At 46.6% G+C, this 21,393-nt stretch overlaps 1 protein-coding gene across 3 annotated transcripts in view; it reads left to right on the top strand.

Moving 5' to 3' along the window:
- Sipa1l1 (signal induced proliferation associated 1 like 1) overlaps positions 1-21,393 on the top strand; it is a 198,361-nt gene that overhangs the window by 164,537 nt on the left and 12,431 nt on the right. For all 3 annotated transcript variants that reach the window (XM_028782145.1, XM_028782144.1, XM_028782143.1), the window contains 3 exons: positions 2,479-2,921; positions 14,889-15,128; positions 15,840-16,005. In XM_028782145.1, coding sequence (XP_028637978.1) covers positions 2,479-2,921; positions 14,889-15,128; positions 15,840-16,005 — 849 coding nt within the window. The remainder of the gene's footprint in view (positions 1-2,478; positions 2,922-14,888; positions 15,129-15,839; positions 16,006-21,393) is intronic.

The raw sequence follows: 21,393 nt of genomic DNA, 5'->3' as shown, positions 1-21,393 counted from the left end.
GCCTAACAAAGTAACTGATCTAGAGCACTGTACTGTAATTCCTGTAATTGGAAGTGAGACCCACCTGCTACACCCACACAGACTGAGGATGTTCAAGGTACCCCACACTTTGGTCAGATCAAGTATGTTACTTAAATAGTTTTGGCGGTCTCTTCTTACTTTCTAGCTACTAGAAAGTTTCAAGTTATGTTTCTGCTCACTCATTCTCACTCAGCAGAGGCACATTTAAGATCAGAGACTGCCTGTGGTTCAGCCCCAAGATGGCAGCTCAGGCACAAAGCTGGAAGAACTCCTCCATGTGCCCAGGTATGGTCCATACATGTTACCCCGACACTCAGAAGGCAGTGAGCCGGAGGAGTGTGCGGCTCGGGGAGCATACTGAGACAGTGTCTAAAATCAAAGTTAAATAAAATAAAACAGTCCTTGTTCTAACCAAGAAAAGTTAGACTCCATTGATGACGTGATGGAGTTGGTGCCTGTTTAAAGTGTGGGTTTCATGTGGAGGACAACAGCTGTTTTCCCTCCCTGGTCACGGCCAGTAAAGGGCTCCTCTCCTTTCTTCACCAGCAGATGCTCACAGAGCTTTCTCCTCCTCTCTTGTCTCCAGTAAATATCGAGGCTTCCTGTCTTCTTCGTTTCAGTATCACCACCTCACAGACTGAGGATGTATCTCCTTGCAGAGCATTTGTTCAGTATGTGTAAGGCCCTGAGTTCAGAGTCCTTTTAAAAAACTGTTTCTTTGGTGAATTCTATAAAACTGTGCACACATCTTTATTGAGTTATCACATACCATAAAATGTATTCACTTAATTGTATGATTTAGTGGTCTTTAATAGAGGCTCAGAATGGCTCAGCAGGTAAAGGCACTTGCCACCTAACCTGATGACCTGCATTCAATCCCCAGAACCCACACCAGCAGTCTGTTCCTGACCTCCACACATCATTGTGGTGTATGCAATGCTCATACATTTAAGTAAATACATGTAATTGATAATCATATACACATACTCAAAGTTGTATAGTCCACACCATGATCTAATCTTAGGACACTTCATTATCCTGTAAGCCTGTAGCCTTTAGTCATCACCTCCAGCTTTCTGTCCCTTCCAAGACCCAGGGAACCACTAATCTACTCTGCCTGTGCGTATTACCATTGCACATGAGTGGAAGTCAGGGTGGTTCGCCTTCTGTGTCTAACTTCGTTTATTAAACACAGATTTGAAATTCTTATCCAAGTTGGTGCTGCACCCGCAGTTTGTTCCTTTTTGTGACTGAATAGTATTCCATTGATGGATGGAAAGATATATTTCCTATTTTTAATCTATTCATGAGTTAGTAGTCACTGGGTTTGTGTCTACTTTTGTCTATTATGATTAACCCTGTTATAAACACTCATGCATCTTTTTTGTGAATATACGTTTTTGTCTCTCTTGAGTCTGTACCAAGAATGGAATTACAGCTGTTTTCCCGTAGCTACCACCTGTTTTCACTTCGAATAATTTGCCCCTCTTTGGTCTGCCATTTGGTGTGGAGGTGTTTTGTCATTGTGCTTTGATCTCTATCTCCATAGCCAGTGACACTGAGCACCTTTCCACATGACCCTTAAATGTCTTCCCGGGCAAGACCGCTGAGCACAAGTCATTCCATTCTTCATTGCACTGCTGGAAACACAAAAGTCTTTAGTTTTTGATAAAATTTAGTTTACATATGTTTGTTTGTTTGTTTGTTTTGTTTTGTTTTTCCTTCTGTTTCTTGTCTTTGTGGTGTCCTACCTAGGAAACATGGTGTAATCCATGGTCACAGAGACTTACGCCTTTTGTTTGTTTCATGTTTTAAATGTTTGACTTTTACATTTAGGTCTTCAGAGTCTTCTAAAATGTTTTTCCATGCAGTAAGAATTCAGTTCCCCCCGCCCCTTTTTCCTTTGGTCCATGTGAATATCCAGGGTCTCAAACCCATATATTGATGAGACATCCCCCAACCCCAGCTGCCAGTTGAGTTATCGTGGCGTCTGTGTAGATGCTGACTTTCAGCATTGGTTGGGAGCTGTTCCTAAGCATGTGCTAACTGAGGCATCACGAGAGTGCAGACTTCATTGACCGTGGAGTCTGCCTACTAAGCTACTGAGCATGGCTTTCAGAGTCAAGCACACCTTTGGAAGATAGCAGTGACAGCTTGTATTTTTCCTGGCTAAAGTGACCTCCATGTCATTGTGCCGTGGAGTTGGCCTAAGTGAAATGATAGAGATTGGGTTCTTGGAGGACATGTGCCGTCTCTGCCACAGATGCCATTGATGAGCCTGCCAGTCCTCATGCTATGCCAGGCACTCTTGTGTTACTTTGACTTGTTAGAAGAGCTCTGTAGTTAGACACACGCCAGGGTGCCACCACTGTGATTCTTTCTTGGTGTTCAAGGTGTGACCCCTGCACACGAGTCACTCTCACTCTGTTGCAGTCTGACACTCTGGCTCTGTTGCAGTCTGATGGCCACTACTCCAGCCACTCCAGCAGCAACACACTCTCCAGCAGCGCGTCGAGCGCCCACAGCGACGAGAAGTGGTACGACGGGGACCGCACGGAATCCGACCTCAACAGCTATAACTACCTACAGGGCACGTCTGCCGACAGCGGCATAGACACCGCCTCCTACGGCCTCAGCCATGGCAGCACGGCCTCCCTGGGGGCCTCGACATCCTCACCTCGTTCAGGGCCAGGCAAAGAAAAGGTGGCACCCCTGTGGCACAGCTCCAGTGAAGTGCTCTCCCTGGCAGATAGGACCTTAGAGACTGAGGGCCATGGCATGGACAGGAAAACAGAGTCCTCTCTGAGCCTGGACATCCACAGCAAGAGCCAGGGCGGTTCAAGCCCACTGACAAGGGAGAATAGCACCTTCAGCATAAATGATGCCGCGTCTCACACCAGGTAAGCGCCCTCTGAGCCTCTGCCTGTCCTCAGGGTTCCCCACCTCCTCACTTCAGTGTACAATGATGTTCTTGGGGGCACCAATTTTGTGTGTATTTATTTATTTTATGCCATTTATTTCCAAGCAAAATACTTCGGTAATCTTAATGCATTATTTCAAATTGGGAGAAACTTGGAGATATATTCATTGTAACATTTGTTTTTGGTTTTGTTTTTTAAGTTTTCAAACTGCATTCCAGAATTAGAGTTTTCTAATTCTGATTTTCAGCAATGATATATAATGAGTATAGAGTGCTACCGACTCTGGAAAACACTTGGAATTCTTGACTGTGTGTTTTAAACAAAGTAATCTTGGCAGCTTTCCCTTGTGCCCAGCATAGCGTTTCCTAGCTTCATGCCCAGCCCATTGCTTACCCATGTCTCCATTCCTGCCTCCTGACAGTGACACACTGATGGTGGGGATGCCCATCAAAAAAGCATAGCTAGAGTTCCACTTGCCTCTTCCACATGAGGAAACACTGTCTCCAGTGTATGGTCTCCAGTACGGGTACACACCACTAACAAAATAAATACTGCTTTTCATTTCCTTAATCCGAAGTGTGCTAAGACTCTCTGACTTGGCAAGGAAGCAGTCCATTTCTGCTCTAAACATCTGCATCTCGGGTCGTTTCCCCTTTTGCCTTTCACTGTTGCCAGTTGCTGTCAGGGTGTGACTGTCTAGCCTGGCTGCCCCACAGAAAAATGGGAGAGCAGAGCAGTTGAGTTTTTCTGTTTTCCGAATGAGAACTAGAATCTGCTAGTAAACCACAGATCGCCCTGGTAGGAAGAGACATTGACCTTTATTGTACATAGCCAGTCATTTTAGCGCTCAGCTTTCTGCCATGTCTCTGGTCGTGCAGAGTAGGTTTTAAGTGTCTCTTCTTCCCAGGTTTGGGGCTGTGTGTATTGGATGCACTTCACAAGTTATGCTTTGTCTGTCATCTCCAGATCACAGCTTGTTGTCGTTTTAAGATTGTATTTTAGATATACTTCTCTCCTCTCTGGCCTGCCTCTAAACCCTGTCATGTACCCCTTCCATCTCCTCCTAATTCATGACCTCCTTTTTTATTAGTTGTTATTATGTGTATGTACATGTATATATTCATAAATGTAACCTGCAGTCCTTATAGTGTTACTTGTGTTAATGTTTTCAGGACTGACCATTTGTCACTGGCTACCAGTTGATGTGCGCTTCCTTGGAGAGAGCCACCTTGGCTGCTCCTAGATTTCTTTGGTTACCTTCAGTTCTTTGTGTAGGCCTGAGGCCTTGTGGGCTTTTCCCCATGCAGATGGCATGTTTGTTAGTGTCATCCCAAATGTAGTCATCTTGGTGAGACTGTATGGGTGTAGCTTCTGATGTTACTTGTTTTTAAAATGACCATGGTCTGGAAACACCACAGCCCTTAAGCAGCAATAACCTTGAGAAAGTGGCCTCAGAATCTTGAATACCCAGAGTTCTGTTGTCCTACAGTTTAGGAGCTAGAGTGTTTGGTTCAACTGAGGTAAGGGGTATGCTTAGAACAGTAGAACAGGAAGGTGCCCCCCCCCATACTGTTAGCAGTACAGACTGTATGACATTCCCAGCCTGCTGGCTGCTTCTGATGTGACCCTCCACCACATTCAGTGGACCACGCCCTCCCTCAGCGTCTGTCAAAACAGACCAGTTTCTACAAACCTGTATTTCCATTTCTTTGGTTTTAGTTGCTCATTTTAGAAGGGGCCCTTTTCCTAATAATAGTAATCTACCTGAGAGAGATCCTGGTCTAACCTGAGGCAGCAGAACTGAGTTACAGAGGGATTATCTAGAATGGTGTGACTACAGAGGAAGATTAGAAAGAGCTGGACTCTGATGGCAACACACAAAATACTAAGGCTGTGCTGCTGGCAGGTCCAAGGGTCTGCACCTACCCCAGCCTCCCCCCAATTCTAGCCCCCCCCCAGCCCACCCCAGTGCAGCCCACCCTCACAGGCACCTGGGTTTTCATTGCCCAGATGTACTGCCCATGGCTGCCAGGGCCTCAGAAAGGTCTGTCTACACGTTCTGCTTCAGATGGACCATTTGGAATCACTGAAGTCATTGCTTAGAAATACTGTGCTGTTGGAAGTCAAGCTTAGCAGAGAAGAATGTGGTCTTTCAGGAGGGTGGCAGGGCTGCCCACCCACTGGAGGCTTGAGTCACACCAGTTTCTAGATCCAGTAAAGAAGCATGCTTTGTAACTTGGGCCTGTTGGTCTTGGCAGAATGAGCTGGATAATCAGAGCTAAGCAGCCTCCCCTTTCTGGAGGAAGAGGGCTCAGCCACCAAATGTGCATTCCTCGGGAAGCTGAAACCACAGCAAATTAGAGTGTGTGTGTCCTCAGGAGACAGGGACAGCAATTAATGTGGCGATCTCTTGACAGTGCATAAAAGAGCTTGTACCTGGGACATGGTGACAAAATTTAAATTACAGTGATTAAGTTTCCCTGCATATTTCTGGCTAGGTCGAGCCTTCCCCTCTGTCCTCCAGTCTCACTGTTGATGACTGCACAGGGTTTTTTGTGGCATCCCTTGAGAATTGCATTAACGTAGGTTGGTAATTGCATAGGGATGTTATATTTGAATGCCATTAAGAGAAGTCATTGCTACAGATAACTTCCTATGTAGGGTAGAGAATTTGCATCTTAGACTTTAATTTTTTATTCTTTTTATAATTGTTTCCTGTTTGTATCTTAAAATGAGTCATTCAAAAAAAAGATTTATGGCAAGCAGTAGAGGTGAAGATAAGATTGTTTAATTCACTCATGTAAAAAACACTAATACTTTTTTGAAGAATGGAGTGTTTGCTGTGTTGAGACAGGGTTTCTCTGTGTAGCCCTGGCTGTTCTGGACCAGGCTGTAGACCAGGCTGGCCTCAAGCTCACAGAGATCAGCCTGCCTCTGCTACCCTTGTTAGCAGATCTTGTCACTGACAAATGCCAGGCACACGGCTCACTGGGGAAAGGCTTATTTTGGTTCATGGTTTCAGTTTAAGATGTGCTTGGTCCATGGCTGGGGTCCAGAGTAACATGGTAGCAGCAGGAGTGATTGGCAGGGCTTGCTCTGCCTCCTGGTGGCCTAGAAACAGAGGGACAAACAGCAAGGGTGTATCCTCAGAAACCTATCTTCTCCAGCAAGACTTCTTGCTCCAAAGTTTTCTCCACCACCCAATAATGCCACTATGTCGTGATTCCTCTAGTTGGTCACTACTGTATCAGTGCCAAACCCTTTTGGTCTAGTCACCTCTTGGCCACATGGGGCCAAGCCTTTAGTCAGAGGTTCTTAACCTGTGGGTCACAACCCCTTTGGCAAACTTCTATTTCCAAAAATATTTACATTACGATCTATAACAGTAGCAAAACTATAGTTATGAGGTAGCAAAAATGAAAATAAGTTTATGGTTGGGGTCACCACAACATGAACTGTACTAAAGGGTCACAGTGTTAGGAAGGTTGAGAACCACTGACTTTAGCACTTCAGACTTTGTGGGAGAGTATGTCCTGCTGAACTCCTAGCAGATCAACCTGACATGTTTTAGTACCTAGCCCTCTTCCGCCACTCTTGTTAGCCAGCCGTTCTGCTTGCCTCAAAGCTCACATTAGCTTCCCAAAGGGCTGAGGCCTCTAGCCAGTTGGGACCCACTTAGGCAATCATATACGTATTTTTATTGTCACTTTATAGAGGACAACTTCCCATCTAGCACATGTACCCTAAGCTCCTATGCTCTCCAGTATCAGCACGTGGATCCTGATGGACAAACAGGAAATGCCTCATCCTACTGATCCACTACTAAGATAATTCAAAAGTCCCATGATTCTCAGCTCAGACACTGCGGAGCTCCACTTCCGGCTTCCTGCAGTCACATCTGCTTTCCTGTTTAAGTTTTAATGCTTAAGGCTTTGTGTGTAGAACATGAGCTTTTGGAAGCTATTTCCATATATAAGTTTTGAGAAACGTCTCTAAAGAAGAAGTTGGTCATTCACGATCAGGAGAGCTGCTTGCCTGTAATGCAGCTCAGCTTTGTGAATGGACCTGTACTAGCAGACCTCATAAGCTAATGAATTGTGATGCCTGTGAAGCTGCTTCCTGGGAGTGGGAAAGGGGCTTACACTGAGATTTAAGGAATAGCTTGGGTGGCGAAGGGCTATCTGTGTCTGTCTTACAGCTGCTGGGTTTAAAGTGTACCTCCAGATTCTGAGCCTCTTTCAGATGTAAGAGAGAATGTTTCCTGCTTTGTTTAGAAAACTTGCCATTGTTTTTATATGGCAGAATTTTTTTGCCCTAAATCTTTTCTGGCTGGAATTTTGTCAGTTAACAGTTAATTGCATATCTTTCCTGTCCCACCCATAGCCCCATCCAGAGTACTGGGAATTGAACCCAGGGCTTTGCTTTTGATAGCCAGCTGCTATGCTAGTGCAGTGCACTCTTTGATCTAAGCAGGGTTTGACTAAGTTGTCCAGTCTGGGCTTGAAATTCTGATCCTACTGCCACAGCCTCCCAAGTAGCTAAGATCACAGGCCTGAATACCACGTCTGATATTCTTCATTTTCCTCCCTAAGTTGAGAACACTATTTTTCTAAGTATTATGAACTAATTCAGAGTTTGAAGGTGCAGCCTCTGGAACTCCAAACCCAGAGCTTGGGTTGAAAGCTCTGGGCATCTCTGTTTCAATTCCATCAGTAAGTTGCGTTTTGTGCAGAGCTCTGCGTGCAGTGAGCATTAGGAACACACTGCTTTGCTTTTATGAGCAAGCTTCAACTAATGTGGATGAAGTGTCTCGTTGAATTTCCTCCAGCCTACAGGAGTGGTCATTGTTCTATCTGGACTTGTAGTGACCAGCAGGAGTGGTCACTGTTCTATCTGGACTTGTAGTGACCAGCAAGAGTGGTCACTGTTCTATCTGGACTTGTAGTGACCAGCAGGAGTGGTCACTGTTCTATCTGGACTTGTAGTGACCAGCAGGAGTGGTCACTGTTCTATCTGGACTTGTAGTGACCAGCAGGAGTGGTGAACAGAACCTCTGTGGCTAACATTTCAAGCGCATGTTCAGCAGTGAGCCCTCTCTCCAGGACCTGATACAGAGCTGCCCCACAGTCCTGCCCTTCAGAGCAGCCTTCCGAAGGCGAGACAGAGAGGCCCAGAGCAGCGCAGCACATGTGGAGCCCATTGTGTGCCATTGCAAGCACCCTCTTAGGGAAAGAGTTTATGCATATGCTTCATTAACCCTGCTGGAGTTCAGCCTAGAGCAGTCTTCCTCCATCAGTGTCTTGCTGCATCCCTCCAGCTATGGCCAAAACACTCTTACTTAAGAGAAGTGCTCTTGTTCTGCCAAGTTCTTTCTAAACATGAAGGCAGATGTTTGTTTTCTGAAAGAAAGAAAAAAATGTATTACTCCCTTTACCCCAGGCAAATCAAGCAAGAGACTCAAGAACCCGGATTTGAGGGTGACCTCATTGCCATGTCTCTTCTGCCACTGTCCAGCTCTGTGGCTGTGTCACTCCGAGCCATCTCTTACCTGTCATCTCACGATACTGACTCTGTTGGGAATAAAAAGGGTCACCAAGTATATTACCCTGGAAATGTAGGCAAGGCAAGAGAGCGCATTTTGTTTTCTTTCTTAAGCTTCATCTTCACTGTGAGCAGGGGTTCACTTTCCATTTACAGGCATGCGTCCCTCACCCCTACCGTGACAGTTTTTCCCTTCTTTCAAACCTAATATACCTTTTCTCAAGCTTCCTAGAGTCTCTTTCTTTCTCTTCCTCTCCTTCCCTCCTTCCCTCTCTCCCTCCTTCCCTCCCTCCCTCCCTCCCTCTCTCCCTCCCTCACTTCTTTCTTTCTGCTTTGTTTTTTTGATACCAAACTTGAACAGGACAGTGTCTCTGCTATGCCCATTAGATGGTTATGTTCGTCAGATATTATGGCATACACCTTTAATCCTCAGGGGTGACAGGCCAATTGCTGTGTGAGTCCAGTCTTGTCTATAGAGAGAGTTCTGGGACAGCCAAGGCTACTCGGAGAAACCATGTCTGGAAAAGCAAAACAAAACAAAAAGTAATGGTCATGCTCATGGGCATCTTGTCGGCTCCTTATGTACATAGTTAGGTGTTGCAGCTGGACTCATCTTGTGTCCACGGTGATTTGTGAGGCCTCTTCTGCACTCAGCTACTTACTCATTCCCCAGGCTGAATGTGCATTCTTTCTGCTCACCAGGGACGTGCTTCTTGGGAAGGAGCAGCTTTCTTTGTTACCCCCTTAACCCCCAGACCTCACTAACTTGTCTCCCCCAGTGCCTTAGCACTCATGAAGCCCTCCAGAATCATGGAACTGGTGGTAGAGAGTTGCCAGGGTTGATCACAGTGGGAGGAGTCCTGCTTCATCATTGTCCCTCATTATCTGTCACCCAGCGACTTGTTATTTACACAATCTATCCCAGGAAACCCTATCAGCTGCCCTCTCTTTGGTCATAGGCCAACATCCAGTCTTTACTCAGATTTTGTCACAGTCATTTGACAGGTAACTAATTGCTGCTTTTTACTCTCTGAAAATACTATCCTTCACAGGGTAGGACCACACCCCAAGTCCTCGTGCCACATCCAAATAGCAGATGGCTGCAGGCATCCCTTCCCATCAGACAGCAGCTGCTGCTACACAGGAAAGAATGGTCTCCATGGTGATACAGACATTTAGAAGGGCGTCCCCAGCCTGAGTGCACAGGAGTGATACCTGAAACTTGACTGATGACGTGTGGGGTGGATAGCTTGCGCGTGGACGTGGGCGTGGATCCTGTTGGGCAGAGTTGTGGTTCCCGCAGTTGACTGAGTTCACTCCACACAGCAGCGTACGGATGCTGGGCTGAGGAGCCGCTCAGGCTCCGCCCAGGTGTGGGGAGACCTCAGTCTGAAGTTCCGTGGGGGCAGGGCCTCCTGAGTGGATATTTCTGGGCCGAGGCAGCTGACCCAAAGGCCGGTGGTCTTTGTATTGGGCTCCCAGACACCGCTGGGGACCACAGAAGAACTGAGACATGAGAGGAATGAGGTCGAGAGAAAGAAGTCCTGACAGTGCCCCACTGGAAGGAGACTTGCTTACTGTACTAGCTTGGCTGACTCAGCGGAGGCTCGACTAGCTTGCTTTGATCGGTGGCCTCCATTGCTATAATGCAGACAAGTCCTCAGGCGGGAGATTAGGCAGCGGCTCAGTAGGTCTAAGGCCCCCTCCATGGTTCTCCACGGCAGGTCCCAAAGACACAAGGAAGTCCATGGTTTTTAAAGGGTTTATGTCATGGCAGAAAGGTAGATCAATCTAGCTGTCCCCGTGTTCCCCCCACCACCACCCTCAGGTTAAAGCCTTTGGTTAAATACCATTTGTAAGGAGGAGGGTCTGGGAAGGAATACTTAATTGGCTATGCCCTCTTGTCTTCAGGTAACTCATTAATATGGAAATCCCTTGAGGCTGAGACCTGTAGTCACTCCCTCTACTTGTGGAGGGGCTGGTAGGGGCATTGCCCTCCATGACTGAAAGGCAGGCTGATCAATGGAGCCTGGAGTCTGGGAGCATGGTGAGATATGTGCTGTCCCTCGAAGGCATAGACACCTGTTGGGTCTCTGGCCATCTCTAGCCAGTGCTGTACCAGAAACCAAGCCATCCTTTCACAGTCCCACACACTTTAGTCATGTGTCTTCTGCAGGCGGCCACCCCCTCCTGTAAAGGCACATGTAAAGGGGCCGGGCTGCTGTGCCTCTGTCTGTGGCTTCCTTCAAGCCATGAGTGAAGATGTGAAATCTGTCAGGTCAGGCTGGCCCAGGTTCTGGCCACCCTGTTACCCTTTACTTTTGTGTGTAGCGTGCGTGTCCTCTCTTTCTTCTTAAAGACTCCAAATGTGTCTTATTTTTCAGGAAAAGGGAAGCATCCTAGAGTGTAGATGAAAACTAGTGACCAAGTCCAAGGACATCCTGGTTGGATTCTCACTGACCTGGCTCAGCTGTGCTCAGGGTTAAACTGGCTTTTCATGTAGTAGGAAAGGAACTGATACTGCACCTGTCGCCCCAGTGGATCTGCTTCTATTTTCTTTTTGATTCATATTACTGGCTCTTTGCCTTACACTATTCTTAGGGAGAGACTCAAGGCACTGTGGGTAAGACAGAATCACAGCATATTGAATTAACAAGAGTTCTCCAGGATAATGAAACAGCCTAGCTGTCTGGCTCCCCTTAAGCACAGATCTGCCAGCTTGTCATCGACTGTAGTATAAACTCGAGTCTCTTTGTGAAGTATGCGGCTGTACTACCTTGAGGTAGTCATAGGTGGTTATAGACCAGCAGCTGATCAGCTTCAAGGAGCTCCACCTAGAGCCCGGGCTGGAATTACATAGGAAAGGAAGAGGCAGACCATTTTGGAAAGTGAAAAATGTATAGGCTCAGGTAGCAGTTTTTAGTTCTAGGAAATAGGAGAATACTTTTAAATTGTTTCAAAACACAGTTTTCTCTGACTCAAGAAAACATAATATGAGCCCTCAACTCTGCACTGATATCAGCTCCTGCAGGGGCCACAGTATTGCTTCAGACACATGGTAGCCATGGCTTCAAGTCCTGGATCTGGGCAGACATGAAGTGGGGATTTGACCAAGTTAGAACAGTTTCAGCAGTTCACCAGGATTCCAGCAGTGGTTCTCAAATGAGCTGCATACGTGAGGGGGATTTCTGCCACATCTGCAGACACTGGTTCAGCTCTGCTCCATTAGCACCTCTGGGATTAGAACCCTGAAGTACATGTTGTGGACTTGTCTTGGGTGAAGGCTTGGTTTTTGCTGATAGGGGTTGTACATTCTAAGGAGAAAGTTGGGCCAGTAAATTTTCATTTGTTTCTCTTTGTTCCCAGATATTGGTTCTTAATACAGCTGTCTGATTATAACCATTAGCAAACATAAGTGTGCTGGCATTTCACACCTGGGACCAAGTATTAGCTACCATATTCATAAATAAAATGAATAATAGTTAGGTTAGTGGTCAGTTAAGCAGTTATCCTGGTGACGGTACACAAAGGATGCAGAAGCATCATTTGTAGACGTAAGTACCTCCTACAATAAAACTTAAGCAACACCGAGTTTTAAATACAGTTTGAGTAAATCACACAGTGTGTATCCCTTAATCTCACATTTGAGATGGATTTCCAGCTTACCACTGACTTAGCTGTATCTTTCATCATATGCTCAGTAGTTATAGTTGCCAGGACTATTCTAGGCATGAGGCATACAGTAGTAAGCAAGAAAAACAGCCCTCACGAAGTTCACATCCAATCAGGGAGACAGAGTACAGAAAGAATGCAGTATGTGGTTCCCTGCATCAGGCAGATGCAGAAGAGAAACCACAAAGCTCATATTTTTGTAAGAGCCTGCCGGGTTCCTGGCAATAGTGGGCAAGTAGAGATAAAGTCTGCCTTCGGTGTCTGTATGCTAGTGCAGGCGCTCCTGAAAGCTCATTAGGAAAATAATGGTTAGAGTCACATAGGCTAGAAAACTACACCTCTACATAACATATGTGCTGCTGTCTCCTTTGAATATCTTCCAGCCTCCTCTTTAACATTCTCTTGGCATAGATTTGTGCAGCATGACGGAATGATTTGTAAAACAATGAACTGTTTAATTTATTTTCTATCCTCCTGGCAAATTATTTCTTTTTGACTCAAATTCAGTCCTTTAAAGTCCCAGGATTTTGGAATAGCTTTGTAATATCAAAGTGTATCAGAAGGTAAAAGTGTGTCACTTCAGGTGTAACTCAAATACAGTAGATTCCAGAGCCTGAGTCATGGACCAAACAGCCTCTGGGAACACATGAGAAGTATGAATTCTCATGTCCCCAGCCCCTTTCCACCTGTGTCAGCATCTCTGGAGAGGGGATACAGTCAGCAAGTTTAGCATACTGCTGTTTGAGAGTCAGCTTCTGTGGTTATCCAGGGTTGTGGTCATCCAGGTTAGATTTTTAAGGTAGATGTGCTCTCAACACCTTGGGACTTCAGAACTATGTTCTAAGTGTGTGTGAAGAGATCCTAAAGGAAAAAGTAATCTTTCCATCTGCAAACCAGAGACTAGAGTCTGGTCCCTGAATAGGGAACAGACACTCTCCACTCTCACCTTCACCCTGCAGTCTAAAGCTTATCTGCAGAAGTGCAGAGCCAGCTATGCTGCCTCCTCTGACTGCTCTAGGCCTCTGGTGCCTCTCAGCGCCCGCCCTTCAGCCCTTTGAAGCCTTTCCTCTTGAGCTCATTCTCACACTTGTACTTTTTCCGTAGCAGAGATCTGCTCTTGTTTTGTCCGTACTGATTTAATACACCATATTTAGGAAACAGTTTTATATCCCCTTTCTTTAAGATACACATTTTTCTTTTAAAATTATATGTGTGGGGGTGAGGCATGTCCTGATGCCCTCAGAGGCAGGAAGAGAACAGTGCTCTCCTGGAGTGACAGGTTCTAGTATGTCACTGGGAACCAAACTGTGGTCCTCTGAGAGAGCAGTACATGCTCTTAACCACTGAGCCATCTCTCCAGCCCCCTTCCTAATTTTAAAAGCAACCAGGCGGAATGTTTATCAAGAGGTAAGGTTGCATTGCTTTTTAATTTGTGCAGCCCTGGCAGATGCTTATGAAGGTTTCATATACTGTCTCTAGCTGGAATAATCTTGGGGGAAATGTTTATGATATTAGAGTAAGACTAGTAACTTTTTACTCTGTTTTTTCAAGTTTGGGCCCAGCTCTTCTGGGTTCATTATAAAAATAGAGGAGACGGTTCTTTGTGTTCTGAGGTAATAAGACCACAGTCATGCTGGAAGCTTTCCAAGTGGATTCTTCTGCAATACTTTTCCAGATCTGGTAGCTGATCCTCAAATACTAACAAGACTCCTCCCTGCTATACAAAATGTTCTTTCATATCGTGGTTCAAAATCTGTAGGTCTGCTTAGAAATAAAACCCAGGTCTGACTAGTCAAGCTTCGTTTTCACCAATAGATGCCGTCTCAACCAGTGGCATCTGGGTTTTGTTTCTATTGTAACACTTTAAAATACTGTGTTAGTTTCAGAGTTGCAGAAAAGTTGCCAAGATAGAGTTCATGAACACCTCACACTTAGTTTCCCTTTGTCATCTTCCCCCATTACTGAGTGGTACCTGTTACATAGCACTATGGATACTTTATTATCTGTTCATTCAGCACAACTAGTTTTTGACAAATAGAAGTGCCTTCAAGGAATGCAACTATATGTCTGCTGTAGGAGTCACCTGGCCTTAGAATTTTCCTGAGCAGAACTCAGCAGAGCTTATAATGTGGACATGAACCCTGAGGGACCTTAGAAGGAAGTGTGGGTTTCCTGCATTTGGGTAGCTGATATAAGCTCTCCTCCCCAATCTTGAAAAATCTGCTTTTTTCAGGCTTAAAACTTATCTGATGATGAGCAAGCTTTGAGTCAGTGTGAATACTGCATGCTAGAGGAACACAGATATCAGTGTGCCCTTGACCTTGGATGTCAAGGAGAGCATGTCCTTGACCTGATCTTCCCCTAATCTTCAGCCTGGCCTTGGCATCATCATGACCCCCAGATCTGATGGGATCACACAGGCAGACACTGAGACTTCTCCTGCTCCTTGTCCTGCCCCCTGCCCCTCCTGGACTTCAGTGGGCCAGGGTGTCTGAAAGTGCCCCTTTTACTCTTAAAGTGCAGACCAAGCCCCTCTGACCACTTGTCACTTTAAGAGCAGACATTTAAATTACAGAATGAGACCAGGCAGGCCAGCTGGCCATCCCTTTTCTTTTAATCATTTCTTCAAAATTCATTTTTCTTTAACCTGACCTTCACCCCCACCTTGGACACCACCCCACAGCTGACACGGCATAGACATTATGGTCACTGTCTCTGTCCTGCTCTCCACAGTACCATGGGCTCCCGACACTCTGCCAGCCCAGTGGTGTTCTCCAGTGCCAGAAGTTCACCCAAAGAGGAGCTTCACCCCACCACATCCTCCCAGCTCGCACCTTCCTTCTCCTCCTCTTCCTCAGCCTCCTCTGGACCTAGGACTTTCTACCCCCGCCAGGGCGCCACTAGCAAATACCTGATTGGATGGAAAAAACCAGAAGGAACCATTAACTCCGTGGGATTTATGGATACAAGAAAGTAAGAGATCTTCTACTTAGTGGTTGGTTTTCTCTGTGTGCAGAAATAACTGGGCAGTCTCTTATTGCCAGTGATCCTGGGCGAGATGTTGGGGTTGGAGGGATTAGCTTATGGAGGTTTTTTCTTTTTTAAAATTAAAAAAAAAGTATTTTTCATATAATATATTCTGATCACACTTCTCCACTTCTCCCTAAGAGATTTTATTTGCTAAGTAAATTTTTTCTTTAAATTATTTCGCTGCTTCATTGCTTGAGTAAGATGTACTGTAAACATTTCACTCTGAGATCTTTAGCTATCCTAGGAAAGAGCTGTTTCAAGGACACTCTGTGGGATGACTGAGCCTCCAGTGTTCCGTCAGTCACGGCTCTTCTGTAGACTGCTTCTTCCCTGGGCCAGTAGGACTTGGAGAACATAGAGCTTGTTCTCCATGTGCTATTCCTGTTGTTTGACAGCCATCGTATAAAGGTGCCTCTGGGGATCGCTCTGATCTGTCGAGTCTGCTGCTAGTGCTGGCCAAACAGGGCAGTTTCCTGAAGAAGAGTGAATTCCTCCTCAGACTTTATTTTGTGTTCACATTGACTCTGCCTCTCTAACAAGCGCTGGCCTGAGTAGAGTCTGAGGGAAATAGGAGCCAGACTCTTCGTCTCGCTGTCATCTGTCACAGCCCCCGTGAGCCAGCCCTCTGATCCCATTTCCATCTTCTCTCCCCAGGCGGCATCAAAGTGATGGGAATGAGATAGCCCACCCTAGGCTTCGAGCCTCCACCAGGGACCTGCGGGCATCCCCAAAGCCATCCTCCAAGTCCACCATTGAGGAGGACCTAAAGAAACTCATCGACCTTGAGAGCCCAACTCCCGAATCACAGAAGAGTTTCAAGGTAGAAGGCAGGCTGTGGGGAATGGCAGAGAAAAGCTGGGCATGGTAGCATGTTGGACTGAGGGTGTTGGGGACCCTTCCCCTGCAGTGCTGAGTGCTCTGTCTCTGCAGCCACATCTCTTTAGTGCCCTGTTTTAGCCTTCCTGTGCCCTGTCTCTCTTTTCTGGTGTCTCCTATTCTGAGACCACACTGAAGTGGCATCACTTCCAGAACTCTGTATGACACCTATGGCTCCCTTGTCAGCTGGAACATTTTCCATGTGATCTCCAATCTGCCTTCTGTCCATAAGGTCCTTTCCTGACATGTCCCACATGGGTCACATTTGCCTCCTGGTGTCTATGCCCCCACTCTGCTGACCACAGGTATTAACGCTTTCCACATGTCAGTCAAGGGAACTAACTGCCTCCTGGCCAAACTCACGGATCTTTGTACTCAAAGCCTGTCTTCTCCCTCAGAATCCTAGACTGTGTGTGCCTTTCCTAGAGCTAGGTCTTCCTCTCCATCCATCGCAAATGCTCATTCAGCGTTTGTGTGCGTTTGTCAGTGGCCAGCCAGCCTTCTGCTGGACTGCTTGGCAGGTTTTTCTGCCTGCTTCATTGCAGGGTCTGAAAGACTTCTGAAGATTCTCTGCATCTGCTTTCTCAGAAGCAAAGGCCTGAGGAATCCCTTCCCTCCCAGGTGTGAGGTGTTATAGGCAACCCCAGGATAAAGGAGGCCATTCCAAGAAGATCATGGTGATGAACTCAGAGGGTTTTTTCCTTTAACTTCTTCTGAGTTGAATGGTGCTCAGGGTGACTAGACAGCTTGTTTCAGAATACCAAGAAAGTGTTGGAAATGGAAGAAAATCTTCCCACACCCCAGCTCCACTGTGGTCAGAGCACTACTCCGGAGCATCCCATGTTCCTGTAACCAGCAGCCTGTGCTCCTGTAACTAACCCTCAGGCTTTTCTGTAATGTGTATGCATGTCACCACCCACATAGATGGAGCATACTCCCTCAGCTGAGAATTCGCATGCACAGGAATTACATGTCCCCGGGGCCACTCTGGAGTCGCTGAGAAAACATGGTTTATGACCATGACTTATGGGTATGGAAGTGGCTGCTTCTGATTTCTGTCATTTCTGTCTCGGGAGCCAGCACTTAGCAGTTCTGAATCATCATCTAGGGAACAAATGGTTCCCTTAGCAACCTTGAGGGAGACTGAGGGAGACGGTGCTTGCAACTTATCCATCAGAACCCAAGGGACGTATTTTAAACCTGGAAGTTTCAGTTTCAGTATAAAAATTACTTTGGATACTTACTTTTTGAGGTTGAAGGATACTAAAACTTGGCCCAGAAGGAATCTTTCCTCTAAATCTTACTTGAACATTTTTTGGCGTGGGGATGGGGTGGGACAAGCTCAGAGCTTCCATTCCTTGGATTTGCTCATGTAGTGGGAGTAATTGAAGGCAAATGTCTGTCTTCCCTTACTCTAGGTCTTGGCTTTCATGTCTGAAACGAATTACGTTAGCATTGCTGTTTGAGTCAGGGTGAACTTTCTCTGGTTGACTACTGACAGGAAGTGTTCTGAAAAGACAGTGCTCATGCAGGCTCTGAGCATTGCAGCAGAAGACTGGGCAGCAGTGGCAGTGTGCTGTTTCCCCCTTCGTTCTGTCTTTCTTAAGCTGGCTTTGTTTCAGATTAGTTCACGTAAATGATCATGGCTGTGGTGGAAGGGGGCTAGTATTGCCTTGGGAAGCCTCTCAGGCCAGCAGCAAGCCTCAGGAAGAGAACTGTAGGAGCCATTTCTGGGCTAGAGACTTGGAGTCCACGCACATGCACGATGGGCTTCCTATCCTATGTGAGGTGTTTATAAAAAGATAAAGAGAGTGTGTCCTGTGGGTGTGTGGAGAGGTATGGGGGAGGGGATGTCTCAGCGGACCCATGCCGAGGCAGCTCTTCCCCCTGAGGGACCAGTCGCACACTGGTATAGCATAGAATAGAGTTTATTCAGGACATGGGGAGGGGAGCCAGGAAGGTAGTGGGGGGGCGGAGTGCAGAGGAGTAGAGACCAGCCATGGCCACATGGAGAGAGGGGTAAGGGAAGGGGGAGGGGGGAGGGGACAGAGAGAAGCGAGAGAGCGAGAGCGAGAGAGAGACAGAGAGAGACAGAGACACAGAGAGAGATAGAGAGAGACAGAGAGAGAGAGAAGAAGAAGGAAGAAGAGGAGGAGGAAGAAGAGGAGGAGGAGGAAGAGGAGGAGGAGGAGGAGGAGGAGGCAAGCAGCCCCTTTTATAGTGGGCAGGCCTACTTGGCTGTTGCCAGGTAACTGTGGAGGTGGAGTTTAGACAGAATACTAACACTATGAGCTGTCAGTCCCCGCTCTTCTACCCTCTTCTACTGTAGAGCTAAGTTAGCCAGTGCTCTGCCTTGAGAATGCTGATGAAGCTGCAGCACTCTGCAACACCTCACTGGCAGAATGGGATTGCCTTGTCTGCTGCAGGCACCTCTCTGTCCTCCTTCCCAGTTAGCTGGACCAGAGCTGGGGACTCAGTGCTGCTATGTAGGGAAAGCTGCTTTACTTTGAGTGCTGATGACTGTCACTGACAATCAGGGCAGTTGGAAATGGTTCAGAATAGGGACTAACATCAGTCTGCAGGACACTGTTCCCCTTGAAAGGGGCAGCGTGAGGTGAAGGAGGTCTGGTCACTGCTGGCAGGAGTGCAGAGAAGACAAGAAGCCACCTCTGCTGGGCTGTGATCAAATTGGAAGATCAAGGGTCTCCAAATGGTTCAATAGTTTTAAAGTTCAGACACCTCCCCATGTATTTTCCAAGTAAAACCATCCACACGAGCTCAACGTGTACAACTAAACTTCTGTGGTGGGAGAGGGAGGTCTCTCTCTAGCAGTGAGTTATGTTGAGAAAACATAACTCCTTAGGGCACACTTTGAGAACACGTTGCACTTTGAGACGCGTTGCACCTGTGTGCTCTGAAATCCAAGGCTGACAACACCCAGCTGTGAACATCTTTCTCCAGGGCTGGTAGCTCTGGGTAATCCACATAGCAGGCACTTGGTGGGTTTGTTCACCTTTAAGCCTAAGGACTTGAGGTGAGGTGTGTGCTGACAGCTTTGGACACGACTAGACGCTGCTGCATCTCGAGGGGCAGAGAGCACCCAGCCAGGGGCATCCTTCCTCCCTGCTTCCCTGCCGTTCAGGATTCCATAACAGCTCCTAAAGTGTGCTGTCCAGAGGACTGCTGATAGTCCCCAAAGAGGCAACATAGGAGTGGATTTAGTTCCTCTCCTGTAAAATCCTCAGGCTAGAGATGCTCATTGGAAATTAAAGTCTCTTCTAAAGCCTGGAGTGCTTAGAGGGAGGGAGGGAGGGAGGGAGGGAGGAAGGAAGGAAGGAAGGAAGGAAGGAAGGAAGGAAGGAGGGAAGAAGGGAAAAAGTAAAGATCCAATGGGGTCTGTTGAACACTGGGAACTGGGTCTGGCAAGCAAGAGCCTTGTATGATAGTTCTAGAACCTTGGAAACAGGCAGGAGCCTTGTATGATAGTTCTAGAACCTTGGAAACAGAAAAGAGGTGATTTAATTTTAACAAAATAAAACTAGTTAGAAATCTGTTTAATGTCCACTCCTCTCTATAAACTAGTGAAATAGTCACCTCCCTCAGACTGATCATGACAGCTTAATCATAGGCTAGCTTGTACAGACCTTGGATTTAACCCATCATGATTTTAAAAACTACTTACTTGTGTGTATGTGTGTGTGTGTGTGTGTGTGTGTGTGTGTGTGTGTGTGTGTGTGTATTGTGTGATGGATATGGTGCATAGTTTGTGTCTGTGTATGTGTTTGTATGAGTGTGTGCCTGCCATGGTGCATGCATCCACCTTGTTTGAGGCAAAATCTCCTGTTTATTACTGGGTGGCATATTCCAACCTAATTGGCCCTCAAGCTTCTGGAGGATTCTCCTGTCTCTGCCTGCCATCTCACCATAGGAATGTGTCTTTCTTAGTGTTCTATTGCTGTGAAGATACCAACTCTTATAATAGTAAGCATTTAATTGGGGCTTGCTTACAGTTTTTGAGGTTTGTCATGGCGAGAAGCATGGTGACACACAGACAGACACGGTGCTGGAGAAGTAGCTGAGAGCTACATCCCAATCCTCTAGACAGACTCTGGTTTAGAATGGGCCTTTGAAACCTTAGAGCCCATCCGCAGTGACATACTTCCTCAAACAAGGCCACACCTCCTAATGCTGTCCAGTAGTGCCACTCCCTAGTGACCAAGCTCAAAACGAGGAGTCTATGAGGGCCATTCTTATTTAAATCACCACAAAGTGCTTGGATTGCAGATACAGGTCACCTCATCCAGTTTGTACATGGATCCCAGAGACCTAAATTTGGGTTATCAGGCTTTAAGAGAAGTTCTCTTGGTGAGCCACCTCCCTGATCCCTCATCATCAATCTTGAAGCCATCGGGATTGTTCTACATTAGTTACACGTTAGTGTGCTTACTAGTGTGCTCAGCCCTGGAGTGTGAGGCTTTGCCTTGATTGGTTAGGTTGTTAAATGGAAATACACCAGGCCCACTGCACACAGAGAAGCCCAAGTGTCGTCTTCGTTTCTGGGTCTGTGATTCCAGCCATTCCTTCTTTGCTCTCTCAGATGGTCCTGGAAAGGCCCTCAGGGACCTCTTCCAGCAGTGACTCAGACCTTCTTTGTCCATGCTGTCCCTGTCAAGGTGAACAGTGTTCTGCAAGAGACTCACTAGGGTTGACTTGATTCAGGTCCTAGGCTGGCCTGTACCTTGCTGGGAGTATGAACACTGGGCCTATTAGTTCTCAGTAAGATTGATTCTCAGGAGTGTGGCTGTTTGCAGAAAAAACAGAGTGAAACACATTCATCAGAGATTCATCTCTGGAACGATTTGCCATTTATGTGTAAAATCCTTGTCGTTTGTAAAACCAGGTCTCTATAGTCGCTTGGATAGGAAGGCACCTTAAAACCAGGTAGCATGGTGGGCATGTCTTTAATCTCAGCATGTGGGAGGCAGAAACAGAAATCAGCTAAGCTGACAAGAGCTCTGTCTCAACAAAGAAAAAAAGTCCCCTCCATGGGCTGACAGATGGTGAAAGGACTTGCCCTGCGAGCCTGAGGATGGAGTTCAGTCCCATCCAACAGTGGAGGAAGAAAACCACGGCCGCTGAGTTGCCCCTTGTCCTCCACACGTTTGCTAGTAGTATATGTGGCTACACACATACATCACACAATAACATTTAAAAACGATAATCATCTTCAAAATTAATGGAACTTGTCTACCTTGAGAGAGAATACTGAGAGCCACCAGTGCGTCTTCACGTTCTGCTGAGGAAGACTCAGATGTCTGTGTATTAGTGCTCT

Source organism: Grammomys surdaster, unplaced genomic scaffold (assembly GCF_004785775.1).
Source record: "Grammomys surdaster isolate TR1022 unplaced genomic scaffold, NIH_TR_1.0 721, whole genome shotgun sequence".
NCBI lineage: Eukaryota > Metazoa > Chordata > Mammalia > Rodentia > Muridae > Grammomys > Grammomys surdaster.
This window is presented reverse-complemented; position numbering and strand designations above follow the sequence as displayed.